This window comes from Mustela nivalis (assembly GCF_964662115.1).
Source record: "Mustela nivalis genome assembly, chromosome: 2".
Taxonomy (NCBI): Eukaryota; Metazoa; Chordata; class Mammalia; order Carnivora; family Mustelidae; genus Mustela; species Mustela nivalis.
The window spans coordinates 128566937-128588579 of record NC_139021.1 but is presented as its reverse complement, the minus strand read 5'-3'; the positions used below and the strand labels follow the sequence as shown (position 1 = coordinate 128588579).

At 35.5% G+C, this 21643-nt stretch overlaps 1 protein-coding gene across 3 annotated transcripts in view; it reads left to right on the top strand.

Moving 5' to 3' along the window:
* The window catches only part of CTNNA3 (catenin alpha 3), a 1840263-nt gene that overhangs the window by 1387700 nt on the left and 430920 nt on the right, over positions 1-21643 (top strand). For all 3 annotated transcript variants that reach the window (XM_082714750.1, XM_082714748.1, XM_082714749.1), the window contains exon 12: positions 8886-9086. In XM_082714750.1, the coding sequence (XP_082570876.1) occupies positions 8886-9086 (201 nt within the window). The remainder of the gene's footprint in view (positions 1-8885; positions 9087-21643) is intronic.

Below are 21643 nucleotides of genomic sequence, written 5' to 3'. Positions count from 1 at the left end.
TTTCTGCTCTGATCTTTATGATTTCTCTTCTCCTGCTGGGCTGAGGGTTTCTTTCTTGTTCTTTCTCCAGCTCCTTTAGGTGTAGGGTTAGGTTGTGTACCTGAGACCTTTCTTGTTTCTTGAGAAAGGCTTGTACCGCTATATATTTTCCTCTCAGGACTGCCATTGTTGTGTCCCACAGATTTTGAACCGTTGTATTTTCATTATCATTTGTTTCCATGATTTTTTTCAATTCTTCTTTAATTTCCCGGTTGACCCATTCATTCTTTAGAAGGATGCTATTTAGTCTCCATGTATTTGGGTTCTTTTCAGATGGGATAAACATGATTTTGGGTTATGGCTTAGTTATAGTAACTATGAGTTTTGGAAAGATACTTATCAGTTCAAAGTCTCTATTTCTTCATCTTTAATGCTGAAATGTAACATACATATCTCAGCATTATTATAAGAATTTAATAAAGTAAGACACATATGCTGGTTAGCACAGTTCTTAGTGAACAACAGTTAATCCCAAATTATTAAAAAAAAAACAAACTCAAACAAACTGATACAGATATTACTGTATGAAAGCTAAGAGAGTTGAGGAAAGAACCAAGCTTTTTCTTAGTTATATTCTGGGAAAAACTGAAGTATGTTCAAAATTACTACCTTATTAATTGTAGACATCTGTAGATAATAAATGTTATTGACTATGTAGGATTAAATATTATAAGTTCTTTCACAATTTAGAAGCTAAATAATTTTATTAAATGTCTAAAATGAATATTAACACTGAATACCAGATATTTGAAGGATCTCTTTTGTAGGTACAATTGATGAACCAATATTGATTCATTAACTTAATTCTATAGTTTACATTATTTGTTGTAAATTCTATGGTTTTTAATGAATGTATATTGATATTTTTTCACCATGAAATTATCATAAAAGATAGTTTCATTACACTGAGCATCTCTTCTGCTTCATCTATCCCACTATCCTTACTCCAGAATCTCTAGCAACCATGATCTTTTATTTTTATTGTGTCCAAAGTTTTGCCTTTTCCAGAATGTCATATAATTGGAATTATACAGTATGTAGCCTTTTCACACTGGCTTCTTTCATTAGCAATACGTATGCAAATTTCCTGTGTGTGTGTGTGTGCGGCATTGATGCAAGCAGGTAGATCTGAGGATCCACGAGACGATCCCACAGAACCACCCAAGAGGGTCCTTGCCTTCACACAGGGTAGAAATCAAATGTGAGCCAGAGAAAGTGAAAACAAAATGTATTGAATAGCCTAAATAGCAGACAGAGTGTCTGGGAAGAAAAGGAGAAGGAGTCTCATCATTGCCTGGGGCTAGGGGCTTATATTAGAAAAGGGTCTAGGGTACATGTTCCTCCAGTAATCCAGGGTAGGGTCCAATCAAAGGCAACTGTCAGGTGAACAATAAGCATTATTCTATAAGTCAGCAAAGGTATGGATATTGATGCCAGTGTCATCCAAGGTTTTTTTGAAAGTAATGTCTTGAAACATGTTTGGGATTTGGTTCTTCTTGGATGTTATTAGGTGTTTGGGGACTAGGACAAAACTCAGAATGATTAACATTCTTTCTTCCCCCTTCAAGTGGGAATACAAATATTTTGGCATTATTCAGAGGTAAACTATGGAACAGGAGTTAATGAGGCTTAGCAGAAAAACAGCAGAGACAGGACCTTTGTAAAATGGAGCCCCTTCAGCTTTCCTACTTCAGCTTGATAGCTCATTTCATTTTTTGCTAAATTGCTCATTGTCTAGAGGTCATAAGTTTGTTTTTCTATTCATCTATTGAAGGACATTTTGGTTGCTTCCAAATTTTGGTAATGATAATTAAAACTGATGGGCGCCTGGGTGGCTCAGTGGGTTAAGCCGCTGCCTTCGGCTCAGGTCATGATCTCAGGGTCCTGGGATCGAGTCCCGCATTGGGCTCTCTGCTCAGCGGGGAGTCTGCTTCCTCTTCTCTCTCTCTGCCTTCCTCTCCACTTACTTGTGATCTCTCTCTGTCAAATAAATAAATAAAATCTTTAAAAAAAATAAAAAATAAAAAAAAATAAAACTGCTATGACACGCATGTGAAGGTTTTGTGGGAATGTAAGTTTTAACTCCTTTGTGTAAATAATAAGGAGCACAATTGCTGGGTAGTATGGTAAGAATATGTTCAGTTTATAAGAAGCTTCCGAACTGTTTTCCAAAGTTAATATATATTATGCAGTCCCACCAGCAATGAATGAGATTTCTGTTACCCCATAGTCATCACATGGTATTTCTGGTGTTCTGGAATTGGCCATTCTGTAGATGTATTGTGGCATCTCACTGGCTTTAATTTGCAATTTCCTGGTGATTTGCATTGGTTTTTTGTCATTTGTGGATCTTCTCTGAGATGTTTGCACAGATCTTTTCCTCATTAACTGAGTTTTTTTTTTTTTTATTGTTGAGTTTTAAGAATTCCTTATAAATTTTGGATATAGACCTTCCTTTATTAGATATGCATTTTGCAAATATTTTTCTCCATCTGTGACTTGTCTTTTTATCCTCTTAAGAGTGTCTCTTGTGGGCACCTGGGTGGCTCAGTGGGTTAAGCCACTGCCTTCGACTCAGGTCATGATCTCAGGGTCCTGGAATGGAGTCCCGCATTGGGCTCTCTGCTCAGCAGAGAGCCTGCTTCCTTCTCTCTCTCTCTCAGGCTGCCTCTCCGTCTACTTGTGATTTCTCTCTGTCAAATTAATAAAATCTTTATAAAAAAAAAAGAGTGTCTCTTGCAGAGCAGAAGTTTTTAATTTTTATGAATTCCAACTTATCAATTTTTCCTTTCATCATTTATACTTTCAGTGTTGTATTTAAAAAAAAGCATTGCCAAATCCTTGGTTACCTGGATTTTCTACTAGGAGCTTAATCGTCTTGCATTTAAATTATAGGTCTATGATTTAACATGTAACTTTTGCTTTATATTATTTTTACCCCTAAACAGGAAAAAAATACTTGAAACAAAATTAGTACCTTCCAAGCCAAAGCACACAGTCAAATAATAATTTTCCAAAGTTGAAAGCAAGATTTTTACAAATTTAAAGTGAGTTTGTGTCAAAAATTCTATATCATGATAAGTCTTGTTTTGGGGAGAATTGGATGAAGAAAGAGTGATTAAATAAAATTACTAATTTAGATACACAATTTACTAATGTACTACAAAGCAATAAAATGTAACCTTCAGGAATATCTTTACTACAAAAATTATTTCTCTGTCTACCAGATAATAATTAAGTTGCATTACTATGTGACAAGAATTATTTATATGGCTGTCAGTTTTGAAACAAATGAGCATCCTCTCTGATTGAGTTGTAAAATATCCTAACCAATAGTAAATAGCAAGTGGAACAAAGATATACACCCTTGGGGAGATTAGATCTTAGACCTTATTCATAATTTCTGCCCAGCAGGACACTGCAAGGGCATGCGATAGTACTTTTGCCTATTTCCAAGCTTCTGATAAACTTTTTAATAAATTCTAAGACCTACTTAAGACATACTGAAAGAAATTTGAAGGTTTCAGTGACTTTCTTTTGTGGTTTTGATTTCTATAGAATTGCATGTGCATAAATACTAGAGAGTTGGGTTTTTTTTTTTTTTTTAAGTTCAAAGAAACTTCATTAGAATGATAAAATGATGATAATTGTGGCATCTGTATTTTTGGAAGAGTAAAGGATGATGAAAGAAAATGTTTCTTATTACTAACTTGTGTAGTCTTTGTAGACAGAGATTGTACCTTATTTATCTTTTATATCACCTCATCATCTAACTTAAAGTACTACTGACGTTCAGGAGAAGAGACAGATGAAAGGTTTTTAGGCTGTAGAAAAGGAATGAGGAGAATTATTGAACTCTACATCTGAAACTAATGATGTACTATATGTTGGCTAATTGAATTTAAATTAAAAAAAGAAGAAAAGGGATGAGGAATTTTAAAATGTTTTCTTTTTAGCTCTGTACATGCTCTTTATTCTCAAAATAGTACCTGTGCCTGCCTACATCTTTATTCAGCGTATCAGTTAATTTGGAGACCAGTCTTCATGATCAAATTCTTGCCAAATAGAAATTTTAACCACCTTAGATACATAAACAAAAAAGTAACTTAAGTGGTGTATTCCATTTGCTTTTGGTTTCACGTTTTTTGGTAAAAGAGAAAGAAAAATTGCTGTGTTTGTTTTTATTTGTTGAACATTTGTGTAGTTGCCTATGTAATGAATTTTAAATTTATAGTTATAGGTCCAGGTGTGCAAAAATGGAAATTTATTTTCTTATAATTAAACTTAGCTTAACGCTCTGAGCTCATATACTGTGAATAGCTAATCTTGCCGTTGCCAGTTTAAGAAATTTAACCTCTTTTGGCTTATAACTCAGTCTTTTTAGGAAAAAAAAATCTTTTTTTTTTTTCCCCTTAGAATTGTGTTTTAGGTACACATATATCAGGGGAGAAAACAATTGATGGTATAGTATTCCCCACTCAAAAGATTGTAACATAAAGCTTCTACTTCTTCAGGCTTTGTCACTGATATATTCAAAGCCCAGCTTTGGGAATGAAAAGAAAACAGACTTTTTACCTCTCAACAACGTCTGCTTTTTGCAAATAAAATGTGCTTCTACTTCCAGTATTTTCTTTGGGCTATGGATTTTAAAATTCTCTTTTGGAAGTCAAAAGTCAATAAATTAACTTTTTGTTCTTTCTGGATTTTTTTTGTGCATTTTCTACTTTCTCTAAGGCGAAGTCTGGCTTTAATTGTGGAAAACTGAAGAATTAAGGAAAAAAAGCTAGAAAAAATTTAAATGCACTTTAAAATCTTCTTGTGTGATGCCACAGTGACTGGAGATGGAGTTACCCAGAGAAATTTGCAACACATGAATTATCTTTTTGTTTAAGATCCGTTCCTTTATTGCTTTGTTTATTACTGTTTTCCAACATAATAGAAGTCACCCTTTGCATCACCAGATAGCCATAAAATGATTGATAGAAATTGTTAGTACTTCAGCAATTCTCTGTTCTAAAAATAATGTGCTCCAGGACTTGCCTTAACACCAGAACATTCCACTCCTCACCTCACATCAAATGTTCAACTGGAATTCTGAAACAAAGACAAAACTTCAATCAATTCTACAAAAAATGTAGTATTCTGAATGTACTTGTTCTATAATAGCATTTTCTTTATCTTAAACCTCATTTTAAAAATGAGGTAATTTTTTAGTTCAAGTGCATCTACAGTTAAAAAATAGGTAAATAAAATGAAGGCAGAGCTCCTAATGAGCTCTGCTACGTCTAACATATAATCCTGTTTCATTAGCAAAAGCTTCAGAGATACATCAGTAAGAAGTTTTGCACAAGGTATTTGGCGTTTAATTTCTGTCCTAGAGGCTGAAGGTTATATAGCTGGACATAAAAACTCAAGCTATCCTGAAGGCCTTTCTAGCTACTTAAATTCACCTGAAATAGGAATAGCAAAGAAATCATTGTTTTTAAGAAAAGAGTTTAATGTTTAGTTATTGTGCATATGTGGGAGGTGCCCAGCATTCTTATTTTCTTTTTCTGGCATTCTATGTTTAGAATTTCATGCAAATAATTTCTGGCATCTTGTGAAACATTCAGGGTAATGGGAAAGTGTCACAATAATGGAAATTTTGCAAACCTTTCTTAATGCTTTTGTGCTATATTTAATCTTAGTAATTCAAAAGATCATTTAGTCATCATCTCAACATTCTCAATATAACTGAGACATTCTCTAATATATAATAATATAACTCAACATTCTCTAATATAACTTCGGGCAAAGTCTGGTTACATGTTTCTCTTCACTTATTTCACTTATTTCTTACATGTTGTATACGTTCATGTAGGACTTTCATTTCCATCTCTGACCTCCCCTCTATAATTCTTCAATGTGATTAATAGTATGACTTCTTATTATGAGGCTCATTCTTTTTTTTTTTTTTTTAAAGATTTTATTTATTTATTTGACAGACAGAGATCACAAGTAGATGGAGAGGCAGGCAGAGAGAGAGAGAGAGAGGGAAGCTGGCTCCCTGCTGAGCAGAGAGCCCGACGTGGGACTCGATCCCAGGACCCTGAGATCATGACCTGGGCCGAAGGCAGCGGCCTAACCCACTGAGCCACCCAGGCGCCCCTATGAGGCTCATTCTAAAGCAATAATTACACAAACTCTCATAAAGCCAGCAAAAAAGAGCCAGAAAAACCCTTGCTATATTTTAAATCTATGCTTTAAATAATAAAATAATTTGATACTGTGTATATCATTGTTCTACAAACAAGGGAACATTCAATTCATTCTTAGGGAATATTCTTTGTATATATATTATTTCTTGTGCAAAATTTACTAGGAAAAAATAATTTATGCCAGCTATGATTTCACCTTTAATTAAACAGAAATTACAGTTTCTTAGATAATTATTCTTCTAAGAATAAACACCATTTTCCCCTATTTATTCACTTCTATAGGACTGAGCCAAAACAGCTCTGTAATCCCAAATTAACCACCTTTAGTGAATATTTTAGTGCATAATTTAGTGAATACAGATTACACATTTATTATGTGTGTATACATATACATACATATATACATATGTATCAGTAGTATTAGTTTTAAAAAAACTTACCAACATACTTGAACAATAACAGCTTCTTAACTGTGTTGTTAAAGTGCACATCTATAGTCTTTAAAAAAAAAACTGATGATTTTATACCGTTTACATTGAAACTTGTATTTTCAGTTCTATAAATATGATGGTGATGATACACATGCATTTTCTATTGAGATGGGACCATGTTTGGATTTATTATAGGCCTTAATAGCATATTCATAACTGAATGCTACCGATTAGGTTAAAACTAGTGAATTTATAATGAAGGTTTTCAGCATTTAATCCTTTTCATGCGAATGACCTGATTGTTCTTGAGATGGGTTAAACTGACTAAATTTAAGTAAAGATATGTATCTACCTATGTTCATGAACCATGATTTAGGATTTAGACAAAATAATTTACTGGTCCTAGGTGTGTTACCAGAGGACTTCATTCATTCAACAAACATTCTTCTTGGTCTAATAGGTGCTATGTATTGTACTAGAGACTAGATATGATACCTCAGCAATAAAATAACATTTTTATGCTTTTATATATTTCATTGTCTAATAGAGAGACTGTTTGATTAGTACTTTATTAAAACATGGGAAGAAGCTGTAATGAAAACATATAAGCCATTTAATGGGAATCCCAAACTATATGGAACCAAATTTGTCTTACTGTAGGTCAGCATGGATTTCCTGAGGAAGGAACATTTATTTGACTAGAGTTTTTAAATTATACTACGAGTTAATCAAGCAGACCAAAGAAAATTGGCAAATGTAATACTGTGATCTATTGTAAGAAATATATATTTGGTGTTTTTCCCATTTCTGGTACAAACAGTTGTCCCATTTCTGGTACAGAACTCAAAACTTTTAGAATTTTCCAAATGATGAGAGCGATAAAAGTATTTTTTATGTTAATGAGGTGACATTTATATCATCCACCTCACCCCATGCCCCACTGGGGGCTGATTGCCAAGGTAATTGACCATGTGGTTAGAAGGTTGGAACTTTGGAACTATCAGTCCCATCTTCTGGCCTCCGGGAAGGAAGAAGGACTGGTGGTTGAATCATTTGCCAAAGGCCGGTGATTTAATAAATCATGCATATGTAATGAAGCCTTTCTAAAAAACAAAAAAGACAGGGCTTAGAGAGCTGCCAAGTTGAGACTATTTGGAGATGTGTGGAAAATGGCGTACCTGGAGAAGGCATGGAAGCTCCTTACCCTTCCCGCGTAATTTGCTTTATACATCCCTTTCATCTGGCTGTCCTGAATTATAAAAGTTAAATCTAACAAGTAAAATGTTCTCTGAGTTCCGTGAGCCACTCTAGCAAATTAATCAAACCCAATGAGGAGGTCATGGGAGCTGATCTATAGCCAGTGGAATTAGAAGTACAAGTAATAACCTGGACTTGCAACTGTTTCTAATGTGGGGTAGAGGACAGTCTTACAGGAATGACTCCTTAACTTGTGGGATCTGATGCTATTCCTGGGTAGGTAGTATCAGAATTAAATCATAGAACATTCATTGGGTATCCAGAGAATTGCTTGTTGTATGGGGAAGCCTCCACTATAACTTAAATTCTGTTATACACCAATGAACATTAGTTGAATTAGAGCTCCATAGTTTTATTTTTCTATATATTTAGGATAACTGACATTTTTAAAGTGTTTTATAATCTGTACAGTGTTGCTTTTAACAGAATTAAGTGTTCCGTCATTATATGTTTTATTTTTAATCTAAAAATTTTCAATTTGCACCCATATGCCACTTAAATCTAAAATCAAGTCAGTTGGAACTAAAATCTAAAATAATATATAATCGGGGTGCCTGGGTGGTTCAGTGGGTTAAGCCGCTGCCTTCGGCTCAGGTCATGATCTCAGGGTCCTGGGATCGAGTCCCGCATCGGGCTCTCTGCTCAGCAGGGAGCCTGCTTCCTCCTCTCTCTCTCTCTGCCTGCCTCTCTGCCTACTTGTGATCTTGTGATCTCTCTCTGTCAAATAAATAAATAAAATCTTTAAAAAATAAAATAAAATAAAATAATATATAATCTATAAAACTGCAGATAAACATAAAATTCTATACTTCACAAATTTTTCTATTAAAGAGATAAAAGCAAAATCATCTTTTTTTTTTCTTTGTCAGTGTGTCCTTTATTCCCAATGAGTACCACATCTGAAGTCAGAAGTTAACATGAATTATAATATACTATACTAATTGGATCTGTTTTCTTTCAGAGAGCCATATCCTTGAAGATGTCAACAAGTGTATCATAGCATTGAGAGACCAGGATGTTGATAATTTAGACCGTGCTGCAGGTGCTATCAGAGGACGGGCAGCAAGAGTTGCTCACATTGTCACAGGTGAAATGGACAGTTATGAGCCAGGAGCTTACACTGAAGGTGTGATGAGAAACGTTAACTTCCTGACAACTACTGGTAAGTCTCAGTCCCCAATAACAGCTCCACTGTTCCTGATACTTTCTTCCATGTAGCTACCAGTCATACACATGGCAAGCAGATCTCTGCCTGTGTTGCTTGTTTTGAAATGGATTGCTCTCCCATCTGATAGGTCCTGGCATCTTTTGGTTATATGATTTGAAATTTATGTCTAGAAGTAAATATTTTCATTGGGAAAAATAAGTCTTATAAATACATGTGTTATATGAATTACCCACAGGCCTTAGCCACTTGTGAATGTTTATTAATGCCAGAACTATTAAGATAGATAATTAGGCCAGATGTGATAGTATGTAGTACTTTCCAAATCCCCTTTTAGCTGTATCTTTAGTACCCCCGGGCTTCTGTTTACATTTCTTAAACAGCAAACTTATCCTACATTTCCAGAGAAATGCTCTGTGCCTTCCTTCACAGTCTGTTTGTAAAACAGCATTTTGTTCTTTTACATAATCTTCTCTGATTACTTAAGAAATATAGAATCATGATTTTGTTTTGGTTGCAGCACCCAGGTTAATAATTTCTATATCAGCCAGTAAATGCTTATTTTGAATCACTCTTTAAAATGCATTCTTATCTTTAATGCTATTGATATTTCTCCTTGAAGCTTACAGAAGCATATGAATTCAATGGATTTAGAAAAAAAGTGGATATAATTTGAAAGAGGGCAATCAATTATTTTTAGAAGTCATCATGGCAAAACCTTTTCCTATGAAAACACATTGTGCTCTGTGAAATCCCCAAGATGAAGTTTTCTTAGTAATTACCTTTTAACACTAGGAGGATGGTGTACCCATGATTACTAAAATATTAGTAATTCCATAGGTAGGTCATTGATTCTATCTGGAGAATTGTTCCTTAGGTTATGGATAGGGCATATAAAATTTGGACAATATGTACATTGTTTCATGAAAATAGTAGCAGGAATGAGGACGGGTAATTCTGAGGGGACAGGAAAAGGCCTCTTCTTAAAACTAAATGAGTAAGAGAAACATATCAACAGTCAAATAAACCTTCACATGGGACTAGTCCTGAAGAGGTATACCTCAAGGTAAGCTGAGCAAGATCGTTCTCTGAGTTTGATGTTCTCTGAATTGATGATTAATGTTGCTGTTTTCCTAACATCTTGATACAGAAAATCATTGATGAGTGTTGGCATGTAGTTTTCTCATGATCTCTTTAAAAAAATATTTCTAAAAGAGTGAAACATTAAAGATATGCTAAGGGAAGATGGAGGAGGTGCATCTGTAAGTCTTGATGTTATATTTCTGTAACAATTCCAAAGCCACTGATGTCACAAATAGAGCACACGGTATATCCCATGTGGCACGTACCACATACCATGTAACAAGGTATAGCAATATATTTACTTGCTTAATGGAGACAGTTGTGTTATGGGAGTTATGCATCTCCTTCACAAACCAAATTTAACTGGTATTTCCTTGTTCAAATCAAGTACAGAGTTATCTGATTTTTTTTTCCTACTTTCTGAGAATGGAATTGTAAGTAAAAGAAGAATGCATCAGGGGTTCTCTTTTTAGCCAAATGAAAATTTCCTGCAGGGAACTGAATCAGTCTAGTCTACCGGGATTTTACATATATCTTGCCACTGTCTCAGTTCTGTACTCATATTAGTAATATCTTGTGAACACACTTTTATGGTTATAATGTCTATGAGGTACCAGGCTTATAGGTTTAGATTCCATAGGATAGAGTTTATATCTGCTACAAGCAAAGAAGTAGAAATGAAATTCTAAATTGTCCAGGACGTAAAGTGTGTTGTGGAACCCTGTTCACAATCAATTCTTGTAATCTGAAATAAGAAAATAAAAATAAGTCAAAGTTATTTACACATTTAATTACAAGTTTGTCAATAGCTTTATGATATATAATGATCTTACACAGTAACTAACCAGTATGGCTACAAAATTCATTCATTCAGAAGATAAAGAGAAGTCTATTTTCCTCTAATTAGTTGTATGTAACTGTAATTAAAATTCTCCAGGTAAATTATGTCCTGTGCCCCAATATAATAAATATAGAATGATTCTGGGTTATTCTGTCTCATTATTAATGTAATTAAATTTATGACTTTCCAATTTTGTCATTTTAGTTTTTCAGATAATTTTATGGTTTATCTATGGGAAGGGATTTTCATTTTTCTTTTATATGTCTAATTCCAAACTTTTCTCCAGTTTTTCTTGAAATTTATCAAAGGCATACCCCACTAAAGGGAATTCTGAGCAATAAACTAGATGAAAATGCTAATTAGATCGGTTTGATCTTAACCAAAGTTGAAATATGTGAACATTTTCCCTCCCACAGAGATATTGTCTGTGAAAAATACTTCCAACTATTCTGGCCTCCATAATTAAATAACAGAAGATGTTCATCTTTGTTTATATCTGCTCATAACTCGGATTTATTATTTATAAATAATCATCAAATTAAGTAATTGGAAATGTCATGTTTTGTGTCATGAAGCCTTAATAGTTCACATTTTAGCAAGTGAATGGTCTATGTGGGCTGTTTTTCTTTTCTCTTATACAGTTCTCAGGTCTTGACCCTGCTTCCTGAAAATAACTTAATAAGAAGCTATTGTGAATTGTTTTTATTACTGAGACTTCCTTATCACTGCAAAATTTGCCTTAAAGTACTGTAATCAATGATGAAACCTAAGCCATGCTTATCTAAATCACAGAGTGTTTTTGGAACATTGCACCTTTGATTTTAATCAGACTTTGTGGCTCATTAGCACATTTTCAAGATTTGATGATCTTCTAAGTGTTTTCTCAGCATTAGGAAGCAGAGCTGCCCTGCTACATTTTAGGGATTTGCATTGTTCATAAACCTTAGCAGTTGGTTTTAAGTGAAATGTAGGCAACATCTGGAATGCTACATTTCACTCAACAGAAGCATGATTTTGTAATCTCCATGTGATATTCTGCCCAATTTTTTCCTGTTTTGAAGCTTCTTTATCTGTCAGGAATTCCCAATAGGGGAGAGGAAATATATTAGCTTTTTTCTCTTAAATAACAAACTTTCTCAACTTTAATGTGAAGACTTAGAAGTTATATTCTTAACACCAACTTGAGTTTTTTCATAGTAGGCTGGGGAGAAACCTAAACAAAGAAGGGACTGATAATAGTGTTTTTAGTGTTTTTTTTGGTATGTGATTTATGGACTCATCAAATTCAGAAATTAGCAGGCCCCAAAGCATCTGTTGCAAACCACCAAACTCCTCCTGGTTTCAATGTCAGCCAGGCTCACATACCAAAAGAGAGCAGGCACATACATGAACCTGACCAAGAGGCAGCGTTCACTGCTGGCGACTTGTAGTAAAGGCAAATAAAAGGCAATTCATCAAGTACTTCATCAGGCCCAAACTGGAGAACGTGGACCCAGAATCCTCCCCCTAAGAGAATGGAGAAGGGCCATACGGTTGCAATTTTTCTTCTTGAAGACACATGAGATAGTTGAAAATAATCTTGAACCAACAAATATTTCCAAAACTTCTCTGTAAATTTTTCTTGTGACCAATTTAAACAATAGACTTTTAAAATGGATTTTATCTAAAAATAATTTTAAAAATTTTGATAGCAGCAACTCCTATCAAGTCCCTTTCATTTAATATATATTTTTTTACATATAAATATCCTACATTTTGTAGCCAGATTAAAACATGCTTACTTACTTTTCTTATGTTGCATCTCTGGTCTATAACCTTAAATAATCCTAAAACAAAATACAAAGGTTTTAGTTTTGGCACTTTTTGCACTCCACAAACCAGCAGAGTTTGAAAATTAGTGGTCCATATACTAGATGTTACTCAATATGATACAAAAGAATTTTTGCATGTCCAGCAGAGTTTTGACCAACATAATTTTATTTTAAGAATTAGTTCCTTATTTTATACATATCACACACACACACACACACACACACACACACACACACACACACATTTAACCCAGATTAATGGCTTATCCTGAAAAATGGGAAAGTCTGGCAATACTAGGGCAGAGTTTGCCTGGAGCTTAGTGATGTCTTCCTTTGCTTTAAGCCTGGGTCATAGTATCTTACACTGCCTTTCATTATATACCTAGACTGCTTCACTCACTTAATTTATCTGTCTGAGCTTTGTAGGCATTTGAGTGGACCTAGATATGCATTTCTGTGTGTGTGTGTGTGTATGTTTGTGTTTTTTCCTATTGGTGGGCCAAAGGCACTTTCTATTCAACGAAGTTTGTCATTTCACATTTTATTTTCATATTTTATCCATCTTTCAAGAAATAGCTCATATCGCATGTGTTCTAGGAATCTTTCTTTACTCCCTCTGGCAATAGTGAATTCTTTCTGACTTCATGTACTGTAGATTTTAAAGGACTTGCCACTCAGTTGAATCCTTCCGGACAACTATATGCTATTGATGAACTCATATATACTTACTTGGAAATGATTTTCCTTCAAATAGAATGTAAGTTATAGAAGAAAAGGAAACTTGTATGTCTTGCATTTATTTATTTTTCTTTGCATCTCTTCTTGAGTGCGCTGGCTTAAAATAAAACAAAACAGCAAAATGACTCTTGAATTGTGTCTATATGCCTGTACTAATTCTATTCCAGCAGTGAAGAGTCTTTTGTTCTCTACTATCCCTCTAAAATTATACTTATTGTCCAACATTTTCTCAAATGCCACCACCTTTTCATGGGAGTTGCTGATTCCCCTTCAGGCAGAAGTAATTGCTCCATTATCTGTGTTACCCTGGATGAGCCTGTCTTTTAGTTAATGCTTATTTCACTTTTCCTTGTGTCATAATCAGTCATTTACATAACAAGTTTCCCTGACTAGATTGTAACATATTTAAAGGCAGACATCATACTTTATTTTTATATTTTCCAGTAGCATTTTATCCATCTAGAGGTGCCCAAGTCCTTTTACCACTATAAATTTAAAATTCACTACAATATTGTACTGTGACGCATTCTAATACAGTTAAGCAAGAGAACAAGTTATCGTTCCAGTTCAGGAAAAGACAAAACAAAACAAAACAAAACTCAAAAACAGTAGACTCTGTAAAAGGCTGGGGCAGAGAAAAGGTCAGGGAAGTGATTCATTACTCTCCAGAGTGAGATATTAGTGACTTCTGGAAAACTTGGGGTCAGATGTTTAAAAGGTCTTTAACAAGCTTTTGAACAAGAGATCATGACTTTTATATATTCTATTACTTGTAAGAACCATCCTCGAATGGCATCTGGTGAAAGAGCCCACTGAACCTAATTTCACTATTGGTTCTAGCCAATCCCTGTAAGGATTAGCAACCATGCCTTCAAATTCAGAAACTGTTGCTGGTGAACTTCCCTCCCCCAGTAGCAGTTTGAGACAGGAACCCCAGTTAGGTACTGACACCCTTTAACACAGTCAGAGAATTTTTTTTTTTTTTTAAGATTTTATATATTTATTTGTCAGAGAGATAGAGTATAGGCAGACAGAGTGGCAGGCAGAGGCAGAGAGAGAAGCAGGCTCCCTGCGGAGCAAGGAGCCCCACGTGGGACTCAATCCCAGGTCCCTGGCATCATGACCTGAGCTGAAGGCAGCCGTTTAACGGACTGAGCCACCCAGGCATCCCACAGTCAGAGAATATTAACAGGAAGCTTCTATCTGCAGATCACTTGGCTAACCTGGATAAATAAGTGTCTTCATGTTGGTGATGCCAAAATCAGAAGTTAAATGACAACCCAGCCTCTTTACAGTAGAGGGAGATCCCTGGCTTTGGATGTACTTCTGCGGCTGCAGGATATAGGGATCCTGGGCCAGCATTGTGAGTTAAAGAAAGCAGCTACTAGAATTTCTGACTGGAAAACCTGTTTTCTGACTAAAGAGAACTGGATTTAAATAGGATCCATATGTAGTTAGTGGGTGGAGGATACTTCTTTATCTTGCCATTTTAATTAATTGGAAATATAAATCTGTCAGGAAAAAAGAAACAAATCTGTATATAGTGGGGATGCAAATGATTTTTTTTATTAAATTTATTTATTTATTTTCAGAAAAATAGTATTCATTATTTTTTTACCACACCCAGTGCTCCATGCAATCCGTGCCCTCTCTAATACCCACCACCTCGTACCCCAACCTCCTACACCCCCGCCACTTCAAACCTCTCAGATTGTTTTTTAGAGTCCATAGTCTCTCATGATTCACCTCCCCTTCCAATTTACCCCAACTCCCTACTCCTCTCTAACACCCCTTGTCCTCCATGATATTTGTTATGCTCCACAAATAAGTGAAACCATACGATAATTGACTCTCTCTGCTTGACTTATTTCACTCAGCATAATCTCTTCCAGTCCCGTCCATGTTGCTACAGAAGTTGGGTATTCATCCTTTCTGATGGAGGCATAATACTCCATAGTGTATATGGACCACATCTTCCTTATCCATTCGTCCGTTGAAGGGCATCTTGGTTCTTTCCATAGTTTGGCGACCGTGGCCATTGCTGCTATAAACATTGGGGTACAGATGGCCCTTCTTTTCACGACATCTGTATCTTTGGGGTATTTTGACCTTTTAGCTAAGGTAAGGTTAGATCCTGAGAAAAGTTCATTGAATAAATAACAAGACAAAACAAAACAAAAAATACTGCTGGTAATAACTTTATTAATAAAAATAATACATTTTGATATGACAGAAATTTTATTACCAAAAGAGGAAATAATATAGAGTGCTTTAAAGTGGATTTCAGAAAATCATAAAAAGGGCCTAAAATATTCTTATTTCTGGACCATGTAAACTGTGTAACTTTGAGGCTGATATTCCGTGAAGTATGGATAGGAAAGGCCTAAAAGGAAAAAGAAGCAGAGAGAGTGGACCTGCTGAGTAGATATTCATGAGAGCAAAGAGGTTCTAGAAGTCTTGTACCTTCTTTAAGTCTAAAACTCCTATGAACATGGAATGTTCTCCAGCCAAGGAAGACAGTGTCTGGAAAGAGGAATATGTCACACCTTTCTTTCTCATCTTATTTTCACCTACTTTCAGTAAAAAGACTAGTTTAGATTTATTGTATGGGCCATTATGTGGTAGATAGGGATAAATGGTACAATAACTCCTATGTAAGAAGATAAGGTGGAAAGTTCCAGTTTCAGCTCTGGATTACAAACAGCAGAATCTACGGCTAACTCAAGTAGAAAAACAGACAAACACAGGAAGTAAGACTACAAGGGATGCTACCTATTGGAATCCAGTCAGTCATCCCAGAGAGTTATCATTTGAGGTGCCCTTCCAGCTCTCTCTGAACATTTAATGCCATTTTTGGCCTCTAACATTAAAACACTGGACCCTCCAGATGGTACATTCCTTTGTCACCACATTCCAGGTATTTCCATCAATGGAATAAAAACCTAAAAAAAAAACCCTTCTGCTTTTGTCTCACTTGCCCTGAATTCAGCTTCCCGAGCAGATGCATCGTACTCCCTCAGAAGAGTTTAAATCATTTGTCCACACCTTGCTGTTGGTATGGGGGAGGCGGAGTTGGCAAGTCCTGGGTTTGAGCTTCTGTGGAGAGAGTGCTTGTTCTCACACCAAGACCCTCATACAGGCAATGCCCTGGCAAGAGAACAGGCTTTGGAGTCTGTGAGCAAAGGGATGTGGGGGTGTTACAGAGCAGGAGAGGAGGAACATCAACAACGGAGCAAAAGGACCCAAAGAAGGGAAATTGAGGATTGACTTTACCAAATTAATGTCAGTCATCAGCTGTGTCAGGACAACAGAATCGCTGCTGTAATCACCCAGTTAGGAGCGCTGCCTTTCAGCATCTTGTTGCCAAACCCAATCTTATTGTTGGTTTATGAAATTTAAAGACAAGTATAAAAGCACGCTTTATTCCTAGTAGATGTATTAAATGAGGTATGATGATAGCACTTCACATCTAAGTACGTTCCAGGGCGGATGCGCCTTAGCAGGAAATCTCATGTGAATGTGATTCTGCTGCCAAGAGAGAGGCCATGGTGCATGTACAGGAATCTGTGAAGTCTGGGGGAAAAGTGATGAAAACATTTATCCTTCAATGATTCTTCCTTTGTTCTTTAAAAACAATGGCAAGAAAACAATAATGGATTGTATCCTGTTACTGTTTGCATGTACAGTGAAACTGTATCAAAATATATGTTTTTATTTTAAATCCAAAAGGATGGGGAGTTTGACTTCATTTATTTTATTTAGTTTATTTTTTAAAGATTTTATTTATTTACTTACAGAGAGAGACAGAATACAAGCAGGGGGAGGGGCAGAGGGAGAAGCAGGCTCCCCACCGAGCAGGGACCCGGATTCAGGACTCGATCTGAGGACCCTGGGATCCCCAGGATCCCAGGACCCTGAGCTGAAGGCAGACATTTAACAACTGAGCCACCCACATGCCCCAACTTCATTTATTTTAAGATCTACTAAGTACTAAACAATTTTTGTAAGAGTACAAACCGGTGTCTTCTAAAATCATAGAGTGTACATAGCCACTGGGAAACAGTAGTGGCAATTTAAGGCCAGAGGGAATTAGAGGCTCTGGAGCCAGAGGCAGTGTTAGGTCCTGTCCAGTAATCCTGAGAGCTACAGGGATGAATACCTTAACACATAAATAACCCACTAAAACACACCAATGTCATAACACAGGAAGCTCTGAGCTAGGTTGTTATCTAATGGGTAATCAGATAATTAAGTCTCCTTATAGGAGAATTACTGTAAATGTTTTGCAAACTGTAGCATAGTATATGTTTTTGTTTTGTTTTTAATCTATAAAGGTTTGTTTTTTTTTTTTTTAAGATTTTATTTATCTGACAGAGATCACAAGAAGGCAGAGAGAGAGGAGGAAGCAGGCTCCCTGCTGAGCAGAGAGCCCGATCCCAGGGTGCCAGGATCATGACCTGTGCCGAAGGCAGAGGCTTTAACCCACTGAGCCACCCAGGAGCCCCTTTTTTAAAAAGCTAGACAAGTATCTGTCAGGAGTCTCCTTCCTTCTACTCCAGCTTCAAAGTCAGATTTATGAAACTAATGAAATAACTCCCTGTAGTTGCTACAAATATCTATTACATGTATTAATAGCCCTCAGTTGTAAAGATAGTTAATTTTACTTTTTTTAGAGATCTTTGTAAATGCCCTGGAAAGTCTGGTTATGTATTTACTGATGTGAGCTGGTAAAAGTTTTATATAATCATCTGTAAAACTAAATTTGAGATTCAAGGTCACTGAGACTAGAAAATAAACTGAGGTGGTATGTCTCTCAGATTTTCTTTCCCCTGGCTTTGAAGTGAGCATTAACCATATGAATGTATAAAACAGATTGCCTTTCCTAGGTGTTAAGTAATTGGTGCAGATAGGAGAGCTTGGTTGGCAATAGTTTTAGCTATTTCATCTCCAGCCTCTTTTCCAACTGTCTTTCGTATCAGTTTTTTCCCTGGGATTCTTTAAATGTAGTCCTGGTTATGTGGGCACGGTCGCAATGGACATGATGATATTGCCACATTTCCAGAAAAGAATATGTGTAGCGAGTGAAGATTTAAGCATTTCTAAGGTAAGCAGCATCTATAGCTGTTGGCAGAAGAAGGCAGTATTGCATTTGTATTATTAAACTTTGTGGCTATCAAAGCAAAGGATAAAAAAACCCTATCATTGTAAAGAGAAAAATTATCAGGCCCACGTCTTCGAATGACAGGGCTATCTATAAGCTTTGCTAATAGATGTGACTACTTTCTTCAGTGAAGTCAACAAGTTGTTTATCATGATTGGGTGAGTTAAAGATTATTTCACCTCTTGGTACAAACTGTAAACTTGGGAGAAACTATAAACATATTCTATATCTCAGGATTTTCAGTGGAGGCAGAAGAGATGATTTGACTGAAGGAAGAAAGGGTATTTTCAGTGACAGCTACAGTTGGGTAAACAAGACCGGGAGCAGATCACTGGAATAAACATGGGTCCGTGGTCCATTAATCAAGTTAGTGAGGATAGCGATAGTTCAAGAAAAAAAACAAAGACATTTTAGGCAGCTGGAAATTCTTTCGCACCAGATACCTGTGCTGATTTCTGCTGACATACATTAATATCCCAAGTTAAATTTTCAAGCTATTGGTAATTTGAAACTTCCTCTTTCATCAATTACAGAAGAAAATATTACTGCTTAATAAGCCCACACAGAAGGCTGAGGACATTGGAAAAAGTTTCTTCTAAAATGTATTAGTAACACAGAGTTATCTTGGAAAATGTAATATATTCTGGTGATCATCCACCATTTACTTTTACTGTCTGCCAAAATCTATAGCAGTTAAAGTTAAGTGAACAATTTATATTATAAAATTTCTCTGCTGATGTAGGGGTTTTTAAAGATATCATTTATTATAAACACTGCTGGCAGTATTTCTTTAAGATTCCAGATATTCTAAAGTCTATGTTGATTGTAGGTTATAATAATCCAAAAAAGCCTATGTGCATTCTTTCACCACTTCGTTAAAATTCCTATGTAACTAGAAAGAGGAATTAAGAGTATCGATAACAGAAAAACACACACACAAACAAACTTGAAGGGAGAAACAGTAAGTTAAAATATTATACTTCTCTTACCATCTCTCCTACTTTATTCTTCTTTATACCAAGTACTTCTTATTATTTGTGTTTATTAATGTATTTATCCTGAGGCACCTGGGTGGCTCATTCAGTTAAGCATCTGCTCAGGTCATGATCCTAGAGTCCTGGGATGGAGTCCTGTATCAGGCTCCCTGCTCTGCGGGGAATCTGCTGCTCTCTCTGCCCCCGCTCCCCAGGCCCCTGCTCATGCTGTTTCTCTCACTCTTTCTGACTCCCTCTCTCTCAAATAAACAAATAAAATCTTAAAAAAAAAATCATCCCATCTTCATAATTATAATCAAATAATTTTGAGACCAAGGATTCAATGTGTTCCCCCATTTTTTTAATCTGTTTGAAAAGTTAGCAAGAAGGCAGATAGTATATCTATTCCACCTTAGTTCAACAGCCCTTTATAAATGACAGTAAAGGGGCACAGAGAATAAACCCATAGTAACGAATGCATGTGTGTGAGCTCATCAGGAAAAAAACGAACCCAGTAGATAGAAGGGATACATGCAGATAGAAGAAAGAGAGCAGCAAACCCCTCAATCCAGAATATGCACAAACAGAGATCATCAAAGAGATTAAGGTTCCATCTTGCCTGACGTTGACTGAGCAGCAACACTGGATTCTGGAAAACAATGAAGCGATGGCTTCACATTCAGTGAGCAAATTAATCTGAATTTAGAATACTACATACTTCCAAAGCATGTGGCAAAATAAAAAGCTTTTTGTTATGCGTATGAACCTAGAATTTCTAAGTTGCTCAATTTCTTTTTGAAAAGACATTCAAGCATGAGGAAAAAACAGGATGAGTAAGAGATGGAAAACTGAAATTGTGAATCTAACTCAGGAATGTAATGGATAAAATGACAAGATGGCAGATCCCTAGTAGGTCTAGAAAGTAACTGATCCAAAATAGAACAGAAAGTCAACAGACTGCAAGACAAAAAAGATTCTGATAATTATTCAATCAGTCACATGATGAGGAAAATAATTCACTATCTTCGCTAAAACATATTAGTATAGAAATCCCACACAGCAGGTTAGAATATCATAAACCTAACTATAGAATTTTAAAACTTTAAAACTTGATCTGATTGCATTGTTATTAGCTTATATTTAACTATTTATATGTGTTTATTATTTATATTTGTCCTGTCTTTTATCATTGTCAAGAAACCAGACTTCTTACATGTAAATATCATCTTCTATGTCTATTATGAATTTATATCTGTATATGTAGGCATAAATTACATGCACACATATACACACATACACGTGTTTATATCCAGTGATAACAATATAGTATATGTAAATATATTTTATTGTATCACTTACTATATTTAATATTATAGTATCTCTATGCACAAGTACATATGCTATATTATATGTAAAATAATTATTTTGTGCTTACTAGTCATAGCGTAAAATAAAATTATCTTACAGCATGACTGGGGCATTTTCAGGGGTGTTTGGAAGTCTGGTACTGACTGATGACTATGACAAAGATGATGGACTAGCTAGTAATTTAGAGTGTGTTGTTGGCGTTGGCTTACACAACTGATGGCCTTGTACTTGTTTACTAGTAACATTGCTCAGCTTGGCTATATGACCAGGGGACATTAAAGACTATACTGGAATCTTTGGTCTGAACTCTCCCAAACCCACACTTCCTTGCATACATCTTGATGGTTCATAACCCAGAAAATGAAGTACATTCTGTGCGACTAAGAAAGGACCTTGTGTAGATGTGCCTACAAATCTCCAGATCTCCTGCTTTGCTGAATTCTTGAATAAGGTTTATGTGAGGATGTTCTATAGAATTTTCCAAACTCTTTTAATATACAACCTTGGGTGATTATTGCATCATAACTGATTTATCTCCCCCTAAAATGTATTTGAAAATACTAATAAAAAGACAATAC